Raw genomic sequence first — 20287 nt, 5'->3', positions numbered from 1 at the left:
TTTTTGTATGCTTTTTTACTCCTTTTTACACCTCACAACGTGGCTATACGTTAAAACTGAGGTATGTGTGTGCTGGGAGGTGTATTTATAGGCATTTTGAGGTTTGGTAAACTTTGCCCCATCCTAGTAGGAATGTATATCCCATACGTCACTAGTGCATGGACTCTTGCCACTATGAAAAAATGAATTTATCAGTTAAGTTCTTACATAAATTATGTTTTCAACTAATAACAAGAGACCTAAGCAAAATTGGTGATAGAAGTAAATTGTAAAATGTTTAAAATTACATGCCCTATCTGAATATTGAGTTTGTTTTGGACTAGACTGTCCCTTTAAGAGGTAGTTTAGAGTTTGCAACAGTTTATTTAGCACATTATTCTATGAAATAAGTTTGTTTTCTCTGTATCTATATTTCTGGATCTAGCAAAATTAGGTATAAAATATTTTTTTGTTTTTACAGATTAATTGTTTCTGTGTTTTCTCCACTTCATTTTGCCACATAAATAATGATTACTTTAATCAGTGCAAGAAGGGAATAGTTTATTTACCAATTTTAATACACTATGTACAGGGCAGGTGCTCCCACTAGGCAAGCTATGCAGCCACCTAGTACGCAGCGGCGGTGCTGTGACTGCTGTCAATATCAGATCATTGATGTCACAGTCCACCTTAAGCCGCTGCTGCAACTATCCCTGAGCTACCATCTTAAGCAGGACAGGCTAATGACATTACTCCTGGCATATTGGCTGTATTCACACAGTCTTCAAAATCCACCCAGCACCCGCTTTACCTATTTAACGCTCCTTGAACTTCTTTCATTTCTCACACCCCTCCTGTGCCAGTCATGAAGCTTGCATAGTCCCCTTCACTCTGGGTTCACAGCCTCACACAGTCGTGTGGTTTCTCTTCTCCTGCCTGTTGTTAAGGTTTTCTGCTCAGAGCTCTGACATGGGTTTGACCCCTGCATTGCTTCTCTATGTGTTGTTGCTGGTACTCCTGGACTGGCGTTGCTACCTGTACCTGCCAGTGTCTCTGGGGATACTGTGCTTGAACACTGCCTGCTGGTGGGTGCTGACTGCTGGGTATGGCAACACCAAGGAAGATGCTGCAGGCGAAGGGAAATATACTGACAGTGTTTATTACAGGCAAGTGATCTTTGACAACCTACTCCTCTCTCCCCTTCCCCCTACCCCATCCCCCTCCCTCCCCCTACCCCATCCCCCCTACCCCATCCCCCCCCCTACCCCATCCCCTCCCCCATCCCCCCCCTACCCCATCCCCTCCCCCATCCCCCTCCCTCCCTCTCCCTCTCTCTCCCTCTCTCTCCCCCTCCCTCTCCCCCTTCCCCCTCTCTCTTCCCCCTCCCTCTCCCCCTCCCTCCCCCCCTCTCCCTCCCTCTCTCCCTCCCTCCCCCTCCCTGTTCCTCCTTCTCCCTCCCTCTCCACCTCCCTCTCTGTTTCTCTCTCCACTACCCTCCCTCTCTCTCCACCACCCTCCCTCTCTCTCTCTCTCCCTCTCTCTCCCCCTCCCTCTATCCCTCTCTCTCCCGCTCGCTCGCTCTCTCCCTCTTTGAATGTGTGTGTATAAATGTGTGTATGTTTGTGTGTGTATAAATGTGTGTGTATGTATTTGTGTATATAAATGTGTGTTTGTGTGTATAAATGTGTGTGTGTGAACTTTTAGTTTGTTCATTCACTTTTTCTGGTTCTCGAAAAGGACAGAAAGTTTCTGATTTTTCTTTGGCTTTTTGGTCGCAACTTTGTATTCAGAGCTTACATGGAGGCAGGTAAGCCTCCACTGCAATTAATAACTGCTCATTCTACTAGGCTAGTCACCACTTCTTGATTCTTTAAAATTGAGTCTTTAGTTTACCAGATTGGCATAGCAGCTATTTGGTTTTCTTTGCATAATTTTGCAAAATTCCACCATTTTGATGTTTTTGCTTCTTCTGAAACAGCCATTGGTATGAAGGTTCTTCAGACGGTTGTCTCAGCTTGATTTTTTTCTTGTCTGATTAATTTATTTTTTTAAGTGCATTTATTTTTTTTTTTTTTTACTTGGGTTGTGGATTTAATTTATCAGTGAAAAAAGGATGTTTTTATTTAAATCCCTCCCTTTATGTTATTACTTGTAGACTCCACGGCTTGGTTATTTGTTTTCAGGCGTAATGGCTCGTGGACCCTCACCACCTGTATGAAATAAAACATAATTTATGCTTACCTGATAAATTCTTTTCTTTCATGGGGGTGTATTGTATTTTCCTTAGCACATCTTTTTTCCCTGTTCCTTTTTTCTTACCTCACTATGCTTGACTATTCGTTAGACTGAGGTATGTTTAAGGTCGGAGGGGTTTTATAGGGCTCTTGGTGTTTGGGAATATTTGTTGCTTCCTATTGGTAAGGAAGAGTAATTCACAGGAGGAGTAATGGATCTTAGACTCCACCATGTAAGAAATTATTTTTATTTTTATTTTTTAAATTAATTTTTTATTGAAGTTAAAGTAAAGATTAACAAACAAGATTCGCCTTTGAACAAAATGAGTAATACATTGTCTATAAACAAATATTATCGACAAAACAAAATGAGCATGTAGAGATAAGATTACATATCAAGTCTGAAGATGGTAATAGACAAGAGTTTAGGTGAGATAGAATGAAACTTCATTTTATGTTATGTGATAGATGATCTCCACGATGCAATAGAGAACTCTCTTTAAACTATCTGGGTCAGTGGTATCAGCTTGTGGAGAATTGGCATATGTATTGGCCACTCTTGGGCCAAAGTATATAGGGGGGGAGGGAAGATCAGCGGGCAAGAGCCGCTTAAAGTATAAGGGGGAGGTGGAGGGGCGGAGCCTTCCAACAGGGGAGGAGAGGCTCATAATATAGTGGAACATTTAAATAGTTTCTTCAACTGTTAAATAGCTACTGAAGGTAACAGTAGGGTTATTAAATTCCCATTTCGGAAGAATCAACAGAACTTATTTCTGCCTATGTAGAGTAGGAATATCAACTATAGTATGATGGCCTTATTAGGAGTTTAGTATACTGTGCAATTTTACGGTCCATAGGTACAATGAAAGTCAGGTACAGCCACTATAGGTAAATTTGTGTTTAGCATATTGCTTGGCAATTTTTTAAATGTAGTTGTAAATATGGAGATCAGGGGAGGCCATAAAACTCAAAGAAGGGAAGTTGACAGTGGTGACTACCAGGTATTTAAAGAGTGCCTCTCTTTGTTACCTACGAAAAGTGTAGTAGTGTGGAGGCATAATAGTTCCAATAGGGAAGCCAGTGAGAGGGCAAGTACAGGCAAAGCTTATGGTAATATTATCTGTAGATATGTTTAAGGAGGACTGCTAGTGGGGGGCTTAAAGGGACAGTCAACCATAGAATTGTTATTGTTTTAAAAGATATATAATCCCTTTATTACTCATTCCCCAGTTTTGCATAAGCAACACAGTTATATTAATGTACTTTTTACCTTTGTGATTACCTTGTATCTAGGAACCTTCTTCCAGCCCCCTGATCACATGACTGTGACTGTTTATTATCTATTGTCTTAAATTTAGCATTGTATTGTGCTAGATCTTAAATAACTTTCTGTGCCTGAACACAGTGTTATCTATATAGCCCACGTGTACTTTCTGTCTCTTTGTGTTGAAAAGAGATTTAAAAAGCATGTGATAAGAGGCAGCCCTCAAAGGCTTAGAAATTAGCATATGAGCCTACCTATGTTTAGTTTAAACTAAGAATACCAAGAGAAAAAAGCAATTTTGATGATAAAAGTAAATTGGAAAGTCGATTAAAATTAAAAGTCCTATCTGAATAATGAAAGTTTAATTTATACTTGACTGTCCCTTTAATATCTGGTAAGAGCCTAGTTGCAGGCCGTATTTGGCGTGACATCCAAAACAGTAATATCGTAATCGGCTTGATTTAGTAGCTATGCCTAAGTTAAAAACTGTATGGGGTAGGGAAATAAAGAATACTATGCGCAGTGGAGTAGTGAGATGATCAACCTTCTGGATGGAAATCAAACTAACACCGTCATGTAACTGGTCATTTTAAGAAGGAACAAACCAACAGAGAATAAACAGAAAAAACAATTCCTTAAATAGGAATCAGCATCCATCTAGGTAAGGAGCCTAGGTTATAAGTACATATATACATAATCAGTGAATATAGGTTGAATCGACCATCACATACATATATCTAATCCAAGTTGCTATTAATGAAAGATATGATGAGGACTCTCTGCTGCATGCAAGTATAAGTCATTACCAACTCCAGTCCTTGACTCAATTAATGAAGGACAAATATCATGGGGAGCATTTTGCGTCTGTGAATTTATGTCCAGGATGTCAAGTTTTACATATGCACAATGTATGCTACAATGCCTGCTGTCCTGAAGCATAGGTAGAGGTCTAGCAAGAGGCTCTAGGGGGAAGATATAATACACCTGTAGGGCCACTGGTCTGTAAAGTATATGGACCTAAAAACTTTTAGATACTGCGGGAGGTATGTTAATCGGAGCAGGAGCTAGAAAGTCTTGTTTCTATAAACTTGTAATATATCACTTCATATTAGAAGCAAAATGGGGTGATACCTATTATGGGTGAAAGACAAAAAGTACAAGTGGAAACAGAATCAAGCCTATTTTTGTAGGTAATGGGTAGTTAAGAAGAAGGGATTAATGGGGTAAACAGTTAGAGAAATTATCCTTTGACTTAGATAGGAGGGGTCTTCATTCTAAGTAGTACAGTAAGTTCCAAAGTAAACCCATACATGAAACATAATACAGATCAAATATTTCAAACCGTTATGCCCTAAGGTATAGGTGGGTATCCTTTCTATAGTATAGTTACAGGATTACACATATGGCATAGATAGCTTACCTCCTCAACCATATATTTTATAGGGCTGAATTGAACAGGTAAATGTTTTATAGGGTATTAATTTCATTAATATCATAGCTCCCACCTTGATGATATCACTGTGTTTTTCAAAAGGTATAAGGGAGAGACATGTAAAGGAAAAATGTAGGTGGATCATATAGCAAATAATGTTAAAGTAATTGAGGAAGTACCTCTAAAATATATTCACTGCGACTAGGCAGACTCTGAGTGTAATTGAAGCTTAACCGGTAAGATATTATATTTAAATAGACATATAAGATGTAACCTCCTAGGTGAAACATATGAGAAGTTACGTTAACTGGGTGAAAGGAAACAACAGGGTTAACAGGATATAAGCTAGAACCTGTAATATTTGCTAATAGAATCATTGTGTCTATGATAATAACACAGTGGAGGTTTTGACAATTAGGAGTGACCTGCAGAGCATGACGAATGAGGCTTCCAAAACTGCGTGTGTCCTAGCCTACACCGCATCTCTGGGGTTTAGTTAGAGGAAACACGGTAAACATTCTATTTCTTTGGCCCAACATAGTTGAATACGGATACTGCCCGGCTGGGCTGTCAAACATTACCAGGTGTAGATCTCCCCAGGAGGTAGTGGCAGGATGGTAAATTATGGCGATCAATACTGCCTTTACACAGGACGACTTCAAATGCCCATAGGCTCTTTGCGTCTGCTCTGGATAATTGGCTGTCGATGGATTCATATCAGCCTGTCGTGTCCCCATACACTCCGGTGACTCCTGTTTCATTGGCGCGCATTCCCCTTCTTCCATAGTAAGGCCATCCGGTAATATCGATTGGTCAGAGGCCGGTAACTGCATAGGGCCCACTGCCTGGTCCTTTAGTCCAACCATGGTGACGTATGCACTCGCAGGGCCCCTGCAGTCAGTGCCACGCAGCTGGAGAGAGTCGGGCTTGTGAGTTATATTAGGGGAGGTCGAGGCTGGGAGGAGTACGTTCTGTGCTGGAGCGGTAGTCTCCTTAACCGCTTCCAAGGCCCTGTCCACAACGTCCAGAGGGTTTAACAAAACATCTGCCATGATCTGATTAAGCAGTGTCTTCATTTCACCAAAGTGCCGTTGCAAGAAATTGTGCACCCCGGCCTCCCAGTCATCAATTACGGCAGCGATCCCCTTAGCAGTAGGCGGCATTATGAGTTGTAGGAGCTAGGGCGCTATACAGGAGATATATGGATCTTCTGGTAGACTACCGCCACATGGCTAAACTGCCAAATGTAGATAAAGTGGGTAGGCTTCCGACAAGCTTCCAAGCAATATTATTTGGCTTAGTACAGCTACTTAGATGCATGATAAGGCTAAATTTATAGCCTGAAATTCAAAATTTAGTAAAATATTACTTATAAACTAAGTTGAAATCCGGAGCACCTCTGAAACACAACCTGCTGCTTCGGCTGTAGGCTCCGCCCCCCCCCGTAAGAAATTAATTTATTAGATTAGCATAAATTATGTTTTATTTCTTGAGGCAGTTCTAGTTTGCACCTCATTTTCCTTGCTTTTGTCCTTTCATACCGGTCTTTCTCCTTGCTTGGCTATACATCAGACTAGTTTACCAATGAGGTTAGGTGGGTTTAAGTGCTCTTGCAGTTTCGGGAATCTTTGCCTCCTCCTAGTGGCCAGGAGGGGAAATTTCCTGGCTTAATGACTTGTGGGTTCTCACCATCATGAAATATATCAGGTAAGTATAAATGATGTTTTTATTCTATATTTTTTCTATATTTTAAATAGTTTTTTTTAAATTCTTTGTTAATGTTCACCTATAAAATTTTACTGTTAGAGGTTTATGAATGCAAAGCACTTATTGGATAATAAAAATAACAGTTTCTCGCCTATCCATGCTTTATTTGTGTCTTTTGTCATTTTGACTTTGTGTGTGTGTGTGCGCACGTTTATGCATTTGTTCCTGTAATATTTAGATAAATTACTAGTCTGAATACTAACTGTGAATCATATACTGTGGCAGGAGTTTGTAATGAACATGGCAAAACCTATGCACTATACGCAATTACTGTCCAACGGAGAAACTTAGAAGGCATGGAAGACATGTGGAAAACCTACCGACGCTACAGTGACTTTCATGACTTTCACATGCGGATCACTGAGCAGGTATATGTCAGAAGGAGATACATGTTTATTAAACACTCGGTTTTACTTAAGCTATTATTGTATGAATTATTGTATTGTACAAATTCACCATGTATAGGAATCAACTTATCTGGAACACAACATTTACACATCACTTTACTCATTGTCAAGATCTTCTGTGTCTTTTTTCTAATTTATCTTTCTTTCATGTAATTAGCAAGAGTCCATGAGCTAGTGACGTATGGGATATACATTCCTACCAGGAGGGGCAAAGTTTCCCAAACCTCAAAATGCCTACAAATACACCCCTCACCACACCCACAAATCAGTTTTACAAACTTTGCCTCCTATGGAGGTGGGGAAGTAAGTTTATGCTAGATTCTACGTTGATATGCGCTCCGCAGCAGGTTGGAGCCCGGTTTTCCTCTCAGCGAGCAGTGAATGTCAGAGGGATGTGAGGAGAGTATTGCCTATTTGAATTCAATGATCTCCTTCTACGGGGTCTATTTCATAGGTTCTCTGTTATCGGTCGTAGAGATTCATCTCATTTTCAGATCGACGATATACTCTTATATATATACCATTACCTCTGCTGATTTTCGTTTCAGTACTGGTTTGGCTTTCTACAACATGTAGATGAGTGTCCTGGGGTAAGTAAGTCTTATTTTCTGTGACACTCTAAGCTATGGTTGGGCACTTTTTTATAAAGTTCTAAATATATGTATTCAAACATTTATTTGCCTTGACTCAGGATGTTCAACATTCCTTATTTTCAGTCAGTTTCATATTTGGGATAATGCATTTGAATAAATCAATTTTTTTCTTACCTTAAAATTTGACTTTTCCCTGTGGGCTGTTAGGCTCGCGGGGGCTGAAAATGCTTCATTTTATTGCGTCATTCTTGGCGCGGACTTTTTTGGCGCAAATTTTTTTTTTCAGTTTCCGGCGTCATACGTGTCGCCGGAAGTTGCGTCATTTTTTGACGTTCTTTTGCGCCAAAAATGTCGGCATTCCGGATGTGGCGTCATTTTTGGTGCCAAAAGCATTTAGGCACCAAATAATGTGGGCGTCTTATTTGGCACTAAAAAAAATATGGGCGTCACTTTTGTCTCCACATTATTTAAGTCTCATTTTTTATTGCTTCTGGTTGCTAGAAGCTTGTTCACTGGCATTTTTTCCCATTCCTGAAACTGTCATTTAAGGAATTTGATCAATTTTGCTTTATATGTTGTTTTTTCTATTACATATTGCAAGATGTCCCATGTTGAAGCTGAGTCAGAAGATACTTCTGGAAAATCGCTGCCTGGTGCTGGAGCTACCAAAGCTAAGTGTATCTGCTGTAAACTTTTGGTAGCTGTTCCTCCAGCTGTTGTTTGTATTGAATGTCATGACAAACTTGTTAATGCAGATAATATTTCCTTTAGTAAAGTTACATTACCTGTTGCTGTTCCATCAACATCTAATACTCAGAGTGTTCCTGATAACATAAGAGATTTTGTTTCTAAATCCATTAAGAAGGCTATGTCTGTTATTCCTCCTTCTACTAAACGTAAAAAGTTTTTTAAAACTTCTCATTTTTCAAATGAATTTTTAAATGAACATCATCATTCTGATTCTGATAATGGCTCTTCTGGTTCAGAGAATTCTGTCTCAGGTTGATGCTGATAAATCTTCATATTTATTTAAAATGGAATTTATTTGTTCTTTACTTAAAGAAGTCCTAATTGCATTAGAAATTGAGGATTCTGGTCCTCTTGATACTAAATCTAAACGTTTAGATAAGGTTTTTAAATCTCCTGTAGTTATTCCAGAAGTTTTTCATGTTCCTGGTGCTATTTCTGAAGTAATTTCCAGGGAATGGAATAATTTGGGTAATTCATTTACTCCTTCTAAACGTTTTAAGCAATTATATCCTGTGCCATCTGACAGATTAGAATTTTGGGACAAAATCCCTAAGGTTGATGGGGCTGTCTCTACTCTTGCTAAGCGTACTACCATTCCTACGGCAGATGGTACTTCCTTTAAGGATCCTTTAGATAGGAAAATTGAATCCTTTCTAAGAAAAGCTTACTTGTGTTCAGGTAATCTTCTTAGACCTGCTATATCTTTGGCGGATGTTGCTGCAGTTTCAACTTTTTGGTTGGAAGCTTTAGCGCAACAAATAACAGATCATAATTCTCATAGCATTATTATTCTTCTTCAACATGCTAATAATTTTATTTGTGATGCCATCTTTGATATCATTAGAGTTGATGTCAGGTATATGTCTCTAGCTATTTTAGCTAGAAGAGCTTTATGGCTTAAAACTTGGAATGCTGATATGTCTTCTAAGTCTACTCTGCTTTCCCTTTCTTTCCAGAGTAATAAATTATTTGGTTCTCAGTTGGATTCTATTATCTCAACTGTTACAGGAGGGAAAGGAACTTTTTTACCACAGGATAAAAAATCTAAAGGTAAATTTAGGTCTAATAATCGTTTTCGTTCCTTTCGTTACAACAAGGAACAAAAGCCTGATCCTTCATCCTCAGGAGCGGTATCAGTTTGGAAACCATCTCCAGTCTGGAATAAATCCAAGCCTTTTAGAAAATCAAAGCCAGCTCCTAAGTCCACATGAAGGTGCGGCCCTCATTCCAGCTCAGCTGGTAGGGGGCAGATTACGTTTTTTCAAAGGAATTTGGATCAATTCCGTTCACAATCTTTGGATTCAGAATATTGTTTCAGAAGGGTACAGAATTGGCTTCAAGATAAGGCCTCCTGCAAAGAGATTTTTTCTTTCCCGTGTCCCAGTAAATCCAGCGAAGGCTCAAGCATTTCTGAAATGTGTTTCAGATCTAGAGTTGGCTGGAGTAATTATGCCAGTTCCAGTTCTGGAACAGGGGCTGGGGTTTTATTCAAATCTCTTCATTGTACCAAAGAAGGAGAATTCCTTCAGACCAGTTCTGGATCTAAAAATATTGAATCGTTATGTAAGGATACCAACATTCAAAATTGTAACTGTAAGGACTATCCTGCCTTTTGTTCAGCAAGGGCATTATATGTCTACAATAGATTTACAGGATGCATATCTGCATATTCCGATTCATCCAGATCACTATCAGTTTCTGAGATTCTCGTTTCTAGACAAGCATTACCAGTTTGTGGCTCTTCCGTTTGAACCTATGCATTCATTGGACGAATTTCTTTTGAATTTTTACCTAAGGTTGTGAATTACAACAACATTAGTAGAGAAATTGTGGTTCCTTCATTATGTCCTAATCCTAAGAATTCTAAGGAGAAATCATTGCATTCTTTGGATGTAGTTAGAGCTTTGAAATATTATGTTGAAGCTACTAAGAATTTCCGAAAGACTTCTAGTCTATTTGTTATCTTTTCCGGTTCTAGGAAAGGTCAGAAGGCCTCTGCCATTTCTTTGGCATCTTGGTTGAAATCTTTAATTCATCATGCTTATGTCGAGTCGGGTAAAACTCCGCCTCAAAGGACTACAGCTCATTCTACTAGGTCAGTTTCTACTTCCTGGGCGTTTAGGAATGAAGCTTCGGTTGATCAGATTTGCAAAGCAGCAACTTGGTCTTCTTTGCATACTTTTACTAAATTCTACCATTTTGATGTGTTTTCTTCTTCTGAAGCTGTTTTTGGTAGAAAAGTACTTCAGGCAGCTGTTTCAGTTTGAATCTTCTGCTTATGTTTTCAGTTTTTTTCATTATAAAATTTAAACTTTATTTTGGGTGTGGATTATTTTTCAGCGGAATTGACTGTCTTTATTTTATCCCTCCCTCTCTAGTGACTCTTGCATGGAAAGATCCACATCTTGGTTAGTCATTATCCCATACGTCACTAGCTCATGGACTCTTGCTAATTACATAAAAGAAAACATAATTTATGTAAGAACTTACCTGATAAATTCATTTCTTTCATATTAGCAAGAGTCCATGAGGCCCACCCTTTTTGTGGTGGTTATGATTTTTTTTGTATAAAGCACAATTATTCCAATTCCTTATTTTTTATGCTTTCGCACTTTTTTCTTATCACCCCACTTCTTGGCTATTCGTTAAACTGATTTGTGGGTGTGGTGAGGGGTGTATTTGTAGGCATTTTGAGGTTTGGGAAACTTTGCCCCTCCTGGTAGGAATGTATATCCCATACGTCACTAGCTCATGGACTCTTGCTAATATGAAAGAAATGAATTTATCAGGTAAGTTCTTACATAAATTATGTTTTTATTGTTTGGTGTTTAATACCCACTATTTGTTTTAAAATAACATATACCTAAAATATTATCTGTGATTTATATATTTTGATTACTTTTTTCATGGCAACATTTTGTGAAAAGATTTCAGATTAATTGTGCTGTGTATTAAAGAATTGTCATTTATTAGACCTACTGGATAGACAAGGAATAGGAGTTATGTAACAGTGGCTCAGCTCATTTGCTGCATTGGTCACACAGCTTAGCAAGCAACAACTGAACTTGGGAATTGATATATAGGCTTTAGGTAAAAGCTTATGGATCTGTGAGGTCTATGTATGAGACAGCTGTGGACATGTGTATGTACCACCAAATACCTGCTTTTATTAGTTTGTATAGATTGTTCTATTCAAATATCGAAAATGTAAAATAAATCTGGCACTTCGTAGTAAAAAGACATTTTCACAATCACACCACAGATTTGTTCATTCTGATGTAAAATAACCCCCAAAATACAATAATTTCTAAGATTACTGTTCAGGATTGCCTGGTGTATGGTCTTAGTCACTTTTATATCTCATGAATTGTGGCTGTTCTGTAACATGCTTTGTTTATGGGCTTTATAATTTAATAGCAAGTTCAGAAGGTTTTTATAAAAATCTATCATGAACCCAAAATGACCTCGCCAAGGCCATTGTTAAAGTAGATGAGGCAATGTGAACAAATATTCCACTTCCAGCTGTCCATAAACTCCTGATCCCAAGGCTTAGTACTAGTTCCCACCCAGTGGATTCAATAACATTTTCACAATGATACATAAAAAATGAGCCTAACACGTCTTTTTCATTAATGCGTCCAACTTTGTAATGCAGTGTTACCTGTTCTGATACATTTTGAATTAATATTAGTATCAGTAAAGAAGATGTAAAATACTTTTGTGGATCCTAGTTGGTAATGAAGATATACGGCTGTTAAACAGTTTTACTTGTAACAAAACCTTTGTGAGCTTTATTTTTTTTTCTTGAAGCAACATTATAGTCAAAGCTGTAGGGAGGAAGGTCACAGAAAACACCTTATAATGATGTTTTTATGCCCCTGATAATAAGAGAATGAAAATGCAAACTAAAAATGAACTCAAAAGATCTTTAAAATAATTCCCAAGAAAACAGATGTTTGAACATTCACAGTTCCACATTGCACCACACTAGCTAAAGAAATAGTGTACATTTAATTAACAATATGCACAAACAAAGCATGCGTGTTTTGATTGACTCACTATTATGCATTCCTCCTAGGGAATTGGAAGTGTGCATCATTCCAGTTGCCAACTCCCTAAATGTACCGTCCAAATCCTGTCATCTGCTAGCTTTCAAAGAAAACATAAAATGTTATGATGAGACCCCTTTAAAGACACCATACTTGTATTTTCATTAAAGGGATACTAAACCCAATTTTTTTTTTCTTTCATGATTCAGACAGAGCATGCAATTTTAAGCAACGTTCTAATTTGCTCCTATTATCATTTTTGTTTTTGTTCTCTTGCTATCTAGATATAGCTTTCTTATTGGTGGCTACATTTAGCAAGCGGTACCTAGGTGCAGAACTCAAAATGGGCCGGCTTCTCAGCTTTACATTCCTGCTTTTCAAATAAAGATTGCAAGAGAACAAAGAAAAAATTATAATAGGAGTAAATTAGAAAGTTGCTTATAATTGCATGCCCTGTCTGAATCATTAAAGAAAACAATTGGGTTTAGTGTCCCTTTAATGTTTATTTAGTCTCGTTCATACAGTATGTTTGTGTATGTTTCTATGCAGTTAATCTATAATAATAATGTGTTTTGTTTTCCATTATTGCATCTTTTATGCAACATTTTATCAGGTTCTAATTCCAAGCAACTGTGTATGTTGTAAAGAACAAAAGTAAAGTTTGTGTTTGTTGCTTTTAACATCCTCTTTTCTTACAGTTTGAAAACCTTGCAACTCTCTTGAGGCTGCCAGGCAAAAAGACATTCAATAACATGGATAAGGAATTTCTGGAAAAGAGAAAAAATGATTTAAATGCTTATTTACAGGTATTTATTGTAGCTGATATTGTTTTTCTGTTGTGTGCAGCGATTAATACATGAAAAGTTAATATGGGAAGCTTTGTTACAGACCTCTCCAGTGCTCTTTATGACTCGAGGGTGAAAGAGAATGAGATTTCATACTGAATAATACATAATGTTGTTACATGCAATCACTCCCTAGCACAACTTTTTGGCATGTATTTTATCCAAATAAATCCTAGTTTTATTATTTATGAGCTTTAGGGGTAGGGAGATCAGAAAAAATCTTTTAGAGCTTCTTCCTTCTGGCTGGCACAGTGCATATACGCCATCAGCCTATTTAAGTTATTTTTTCATAGTTAAATTTTGTTATATACACATTATTATACATTGTGCCATTAATGGGATAGTCTAGTCAAAATTCAACTTCCATGATTCAGATAGAGCATGCAATGTTAAGCAACGTTCTAATTTTTTTCATGTAATTGGCAAGAGTTCATGAGCTAGTGACGTATGGGATATACAATCCTACCAGGAGGGGCAAAGTTTCCCAAATCTCAAAATGCCTATAAATACACCCCTCACCACACCCACAATTCAGTTTTAGAAACTTTGCCTCCTATGGAGGTGATGAAGTAAGTTTGTGCTTGATTTCTATGATTTCTTCTGTTATACACGCTTCTAAGCATTCTGAAGCCCAATTCCTCTCAGAATACAGTGTTTGTCAGAGGGATGTGGAAAGACTATTACCTATTGATTTTATGGTTTCCCTTGCAGGAAATCTTTTCAAGGGTTCTCTGTTACCGGTCGTAGGGATTCATCTCCTACCTCCCCTTTCAGATCGACGATATACTCTTATATACCATTACCTCTGCTGTTAGTTTTCAGTACTGGTTTGGCTATATGTGGATGGGTGTCTTTTGTTAAGTATGTATCATTATTTAACACTCTCAGCTATGGTTTGGCGCTTTATGTATTAATATAAAGTTTTAAATATATGTATTTTACTTATATTTGCCATGAGTCAGGTCTATGTGTATTTCCCTTTGCAGTCTGGCAGTTTTGTTATGGGAATCATGTTTTAGGAAGTTTGTCTTACCTGGGGTATAGTCTTATTTTCAATTTGACTTGTTTTTTCTTTGAAACTTGCTGGCAAATTAGGCTCGCGAGGGCGCAAAATGCTGTTTTCTCTTGTAAGGTGTATCCAGTCCATGGATCATCCATTACTTGTGGGATATTCTCCTTCCCAACAGGAAGTTGCAAGAGGACACCCACAGCAGAGCTGCTATATAGCTCCTCCCCTAACTGCCATATCCAGTCATTCTCTTGCAACTCTCAACAAAGATGGAGGTAGTAAGAGGAAAGTGGTGAAATATAGTTAGTTTTTGTCTTCAATCAAAACTTTATTATTTTTAAATGGTACCGGAGTTGTACTATTTTATCTCAGGCAGCATTTAGAAGAAGAATCTGCCTGCGTTTTCTATGATCTTAGCAGAAGTAACTAAGATCCACTGCTGTTCTCACATATGTCTGAGGAGTGAGGTAACTTCAGAGGGAGAATGGCGTGCAGGTTATCCTGCAATGAGGTATGTGCAGTTTTAAGTTTTTCTAGGATGGAATTGCTAGAAAATGCTGCTGATACTGGATTAATGTAAGTTAAGCCTAAATACAGTGATTTAATAGCGACTAGTATCAGGCTTACTATTAGAGATATATACTCTTATAAATGTGCAATATAAAACGTTTGCTGGCATGTTTAATCGTTTTTATATATGCTTTGGTGATAAAACTTATTGGGGCCTAGTTGTTTCCACATGGCTGGCTTGATTTTTGCCTAGAAACAGTTTCCTGAGGCTTTCCACTGTTGTAGTATGAGTGGGAGGGGCCTATTTTAGCGCTTTTTTGCGCAGTTAAAATTACAGACAGAGACATTCAGCTTCCCTCAGCAGTCCCCTGCATGCTATAGGACATCTCTGAAGGGCTCTAAAGGCTTCAAAAGTCGTTTATTGAGGAAGGTAGGGCCACAGCTGAGCTGTGGCAGTTGTTGTGACTGTTTAAAAAACGTTTAATTCGATTTTTTGATCCGTTTTTTGCATTAAGGGGTTAATCATCCATTTGCAAGTGGGTGCAATGCTCTGCTAACCTATTACATACACTGTAAAAATTTTGTTTGAATTACTACCTTTTCTCCTACATTGGTGTGTCCGGTCCACGGCTTCATCCTTACTTGTGGGATATTCTCATTCCCTACAGGAAATGGCAAAGAGAGCACACAGCAAAGCTGTCCATATAGCCCCCCTCTGGCTCTGCCCCCCAGTCATTCTCTTTGCCGCTCTGAACAAGTAGCATCTCCACGGGGATGGTAAAGAGTATGTGGTGTTAGTTGTAGTTTCTCCAACATAGGTGTGTCCGGTCCACGGCGTCATCCTTACTTGTGGGATATTCTCTTCCCCAACAGGAAATGGCAAAGAGCCCAGCAAAGCTGGTCACATGATCCCTCCTAGGCTCCGCCTACCCCAGTCATTCTCTTTGCCGTTGTACAGGCAACATCTCCACGGAGATGGCTTAGAGTTTTTTAGTGTTTAACTGTAGTTTTTATTATTCAATCAAGAGTTTGTTATTTTAAAATAGTGCTGGTATGTACTATTTACTCAGAAACAGAAAAGAGATGAAGATTTCTGTTTGTATGAGGAAAATGATTTTAGCAACCGTTACTAAAATCCATGGCTGTTCCACACAGGACTGTTGAGAGGAATTAACTTCAGTTGGGGGAACAGTGAGCAGTCTCTTGCTGCTTGAGGTATGACACATTCTAACAAGACGATGTAATGCTGGAAGCTGTCATTTTCCCTATGGGATCCGGTAAGCCATGTTTATTAAGATAGTAAATAAGGGCTTCACAAGGGCTTATTAAGACTGTAGACTTTTTCTGGGCTAAATCGATTCATTATTAACACATATTTAGCCTTGAGGAATCATTTAATCTTTAAGACACTGTGGTGAAATTTTGGTGAATTTTGAACAATTCCTTCATATTTTTTCGCAATTGCAGTAATAAAGTGTGTTCAGTTTAAAATTTAAAGTGACAGTAACGGTTTTATTTTAAAACGTTTTTTGTACTTTGTTATCAAGTTTATGCCTGTTTAACATGTCTGAACTACCAGATAGACTGTGTTCTGAATGTGGGGAAGCCAGAGTTCCTTCTCATTTAAATAAATGTGATTTATGTGACAATGACAATGATGCCCAAGATGATTCCTCAAGTGAGGGGAGTAAGCATGGTACTGCATCATTCCCTCCTTCGTCTACACGAGTCTTGCCCACTCAGGAGGCCCCTAGTACATCTAGCGCGCCAATACTCCTTACTATGCAACAATTAACGGCTGTAATGGATAATTCTGTCAAAAACATTTTAGCCAAAATGCACACTCATCAGCGTAAGCGCGACTGCTCTGTTTTAGATACTGAAGAGCATGACGACGCTGATAATAATGGTTCTGAAGGGCCCCTAAACCAGTCTGATGGGGCCAGGGAGGTTTTGTCTGAGGGAGAAATTACTGATTCAGGGAACATTTCTCAACAAGCTGAACCTGATGTGATTATGTTTAAATTTAAGTTGGAACATCTCCGCATTCTGCTTAAGGAGGTATTATCCACTCTGGATGATTGTGACAAGTTGGTCATCCCAGAGAAACTATGTAAAATGGACAAGTTCCTAGAGGTCCCGGGGCTCCCAGAAGCTTTTCCTATACCCAAGCGGGTGGCGGACATTGTAAATAAAGAATGGGAAAGGCCCGGTATTCCTTTCGTCCCTCCCCCCATATTTAAAAAATTGTTTCCTATGGTCGACCCCAGAAAGGACTTATGGCAGACAGTCCCCAAGGTCGAGGGAGCGGTTTCCACTTTAAACAAACGCACCACTATACCCATAGAAGATAGTTGTGCTTTCAAAGATCCTATGGATAAAAAATTAGAAGGTTTACTTAAAAAGATGTTTGTTCAGCAGGGTTACCTTCTACAACCAATTTCATGCATTGTCCCTGTCGCTACAGCCGCGTGTTTCTGGTTCGATGAGCTGGTAAAGGCGGTCGATAGTGATTCTCCTCCTTATGAGGAGATTATGGACAGAATCAATGCTCTCAAATTGGCTAATTCTTTCACCCTAGACGCCACTTTGCAATTGGCTAGGTTAGCGGCTAAGAATTCTGGGTTTGCTATTGTGGCGCGCAGAGCGCTTTGGTTGAAATCTTGGTCAGCTGATGCGTCTTCCAAGAACAAGCTACTTAACATTCCTTTCAAGGGGAAAACGCTGTTTGGCCCTGACTTGAAAGAGATTATCTCTGATATCACTGGGGGTAAGGGCCACGCCCTTCCTCAGGATCGGCCTTTCAAGGCCAAAAATAAACCTAATTTTCGTCCCTTTCGTAGAAACGGACCAGCCCAAAGTGCTACGTCCTCTAAGCAAGAGGGTAATACTTCTCAAGCCAAGCCAGCTTGGAGACCAATGCAAGGCTGGAACAAGGGAAAGCAGGCCAAGAAACCTGCCACTGCTACCAAGACAGCATGAAATGTTGGCCCCCGATCCGGGACCGGATCTGGTGGGGGGCAGACTCTCTCTCTTCGCTCAGGCTTGGGCAAGAGATGTTCTGGATCCTTGGGCGCTAGAAATAGTCTCCCAAGGTTATCTTCTGGAATTCAAGGGGCTTCCCCCAAGGGGGAGGTTCCACAGGTCTCCGTTGTCTTCAGACCACATAAAAAGACAGGCATTCTTACGTTGTGTAGAAGACCTGTTAAAAATGGGAGTGATTCATCCTGTTCCATTAGGAGAACAAGGGATGGGGTTCTACTCCAATCTGTTCATAGTTCCCAAAAAAGAGGGAACGTTCAGACCAATCTTAGATCTCAAGATCTTAAACAAGTTTCTCAAGGTTCCATCGTTCAAAATGGAAACCATTCGAACAATTCTTCCTTCCATCCAGGAAGGTCAATTCATGACCACGGTGGATTTAAAGGATGCGTATCTACATATTCCTATCCACAAGGAACATCATCGGTTCCTAAGGTTCGCATTCCTGGACAAGCATTACCAGTTCGTGGCGCTTCCTTTCGGATTAGCCACTGCTCCAAGGATTTTCACAAAGGTACTAGGGTCCCTTCTAGCTGTGCTAAGACCAAGGGGCATTGCTGTAGTACCTTACTTGGACGACATTCTGATTCAAGCGTCGTCCCTTCCTCAAGCAAAGGCTCACACGGACATCGTCCTGGCCTTTCTCAGATCTCATGGATGGAAAGTGAACGTGGAAAAGAGTTCTCTATCTCCGTCAACAAGGGTTCCCTTCTTGGGAACAATAATAGACTCCTTAGAAATGAGGATTTTTCTGACAGAGGCCAGAAAAACAAAACTTCTAGACTCTTGTCGGATACTTCATTCCGTTCCTCTTCCTTCCATAGCGCAGTGCATGGAAGTGATAGGTTTGATGGTAGCGGCAATGGACATAGTTCCTTTTGCGCGCATTCATCTAAGACCATTACAACTGTGCATGCTCAGTCAGTGGAATGGGGACTATACAAACTTGTCTCCGAGGATACAAGTAAATCAGAGGACCAGAGACTCACTCCGTTGGTGGCTGTCCCTGGACAACCTGTCACAAGGGATGACCTTCCGCAGACCAGAGTGGGTCATTGTCACGACCGACGCCAGTCTGATGGGCTGGGGCGCGGTCTGGGGATCCCTGAAAGCTCAGGGTCTTTGGTCTCGGGAAGAATCTCTTCTACCGATAAATATTCTGGAACTGAGAGCGATATTCAATGCTCTCAAGGCTTGGCCTCAGCTAGCGAGGGCCAAGTTCATACGGTTTCAATCAGACAACATGACAACTGTTGCGTACATCAACCATCAGGGGGGAACAAGGAGTTCCCTGGCGATGGAAGAAGTGACCAAAATCATTCTATGGGCGGAGTCTCACTCCTGCCACCTGTCTGCTATCCACATCCCAGGAGTGGAAAATTGGGAAGCGGATTTTCTGAGTCGTCAGACATTGCATCCGGGGGAGTGGGAACTCCATCCGGAAATCTTTGCCCAAGTCACTCAACTGTGTTGCATTCCAGACATGGATCTGATGGCCTCTCGTCAGAACTTCAAAGTTCCTTGCTACGGGTCCAGATCCAGGGATCCCAAGGCGGCTCTAGTGGATGCACTAGTAGCACCTTGGACCTTCAAACTAGCTTATGTATTCCCGCCGTTTCCTCTCATCCCCAGGCTGGTAGCCAGGATCAATCAGGAAAGGGCGTCGGTGATCTTGATAGCTCCTGCGTGGCCACGCAGGACTTGGTATGCAGATCTGGTGAATATGTCATCGGCTCCACCATGGAAGCTACCTTTGAGACGAGACCTTCTTGTTCAAGGTCCGTTCGAACATCCGAATCTGGTCTCACTCCAGCTGACTGCTTGGAGATTGAACGCTTGATCTTATCGAAGCGAGGGTTCTCAGATTCTGTTATCGATACTCTTGTTCAGGCCAGAAAGCCTGTAACTAGAAAGATTTACCACAAAATTTGGAAAAAATATATCTGTTGGTGTGAATCTAAAGGATTCCCTTGGGACAAGGTTAAGATTCCTAAGATTCTATCCTTCCTTCAAGAAGGATTGGAAAAAGGATTATCTGCAAGTTCCCTGAAGGGACAGATTTCTGCCTTGTCTGTGTTACTTCACAAAAAGCTGGCAGCTGTGCCAGATGTTCAAGCCTTTGTTCAGGCTCTGGTTAGAATCAAGCCTGTTTACAAACCTTTGACTCCTCCTTGGAGTCTCAACTTAGTTCTTTCAGTTCTTCAGGGGGTTCCGTTTGAACCCTTACATTCCGTTGATATTAAGTTATTATCTTGGAAAGTTTTGTTTTTGGTTGCAATTTCTTCTGCTAGAAGAGTTTCAGAATTATCTGCTCTGCAGTGTTCTCCTCCTTATCTGGTGTTCCATGCAGATAAGGTGGTTTTACGTACTAAACCTGGTTTTCTTCCAAAAGTTGTTTCTAACAAA

At 39.8% G+C, this 20287-nt stretch overlaps 1 protein-coding gene across 2 annotated transcripts in view; it reads left to right on the top strand.

Annotated features, from left to right (window-relative positions):
- The window catches only part of SNX13 (sorting nexin 13), an 882412-nt gene that overhangs the window by 741464 nt on the left and 120661 nt on the right, over positions 1-20287 (top strand). For both annotated transcript variants that reach the window (XM_053714126.1, XM_053714125.1), the window contains exons 18-19: positions 6902-7044; positions 13174-13281. In XM_053714126.1, coding sequence (XP_053570101.1) covers positions 6902-7044; positions 13174-13281 — 251 coding nt within the window. The remainder of the gene's footprint in view (positions 1-6901; positions 7045-13173; positions 13282-20287) is intronic.

The sequence above is a fragment of the Bombina bombina genome, chromosome 5, assembly GCF_027579735.1.
Source record: "Bombina bombina isolate aBomBom1 chromosome 5, aBomBom1.pri, whole genome shotgun sequence".
In the NCBI taxonomy this organism is placed as follows: Eukaryota; Metazoa; Chordata; class Amphibia; order Anura; family Bombinatoridae; genus Bombina; species Bombina bombina.
The sequence above is the reverse complement of the archived record's forward strand: the minus strand, read 5'-3'. Positions and strand labels throughout refer to the sequence as shown.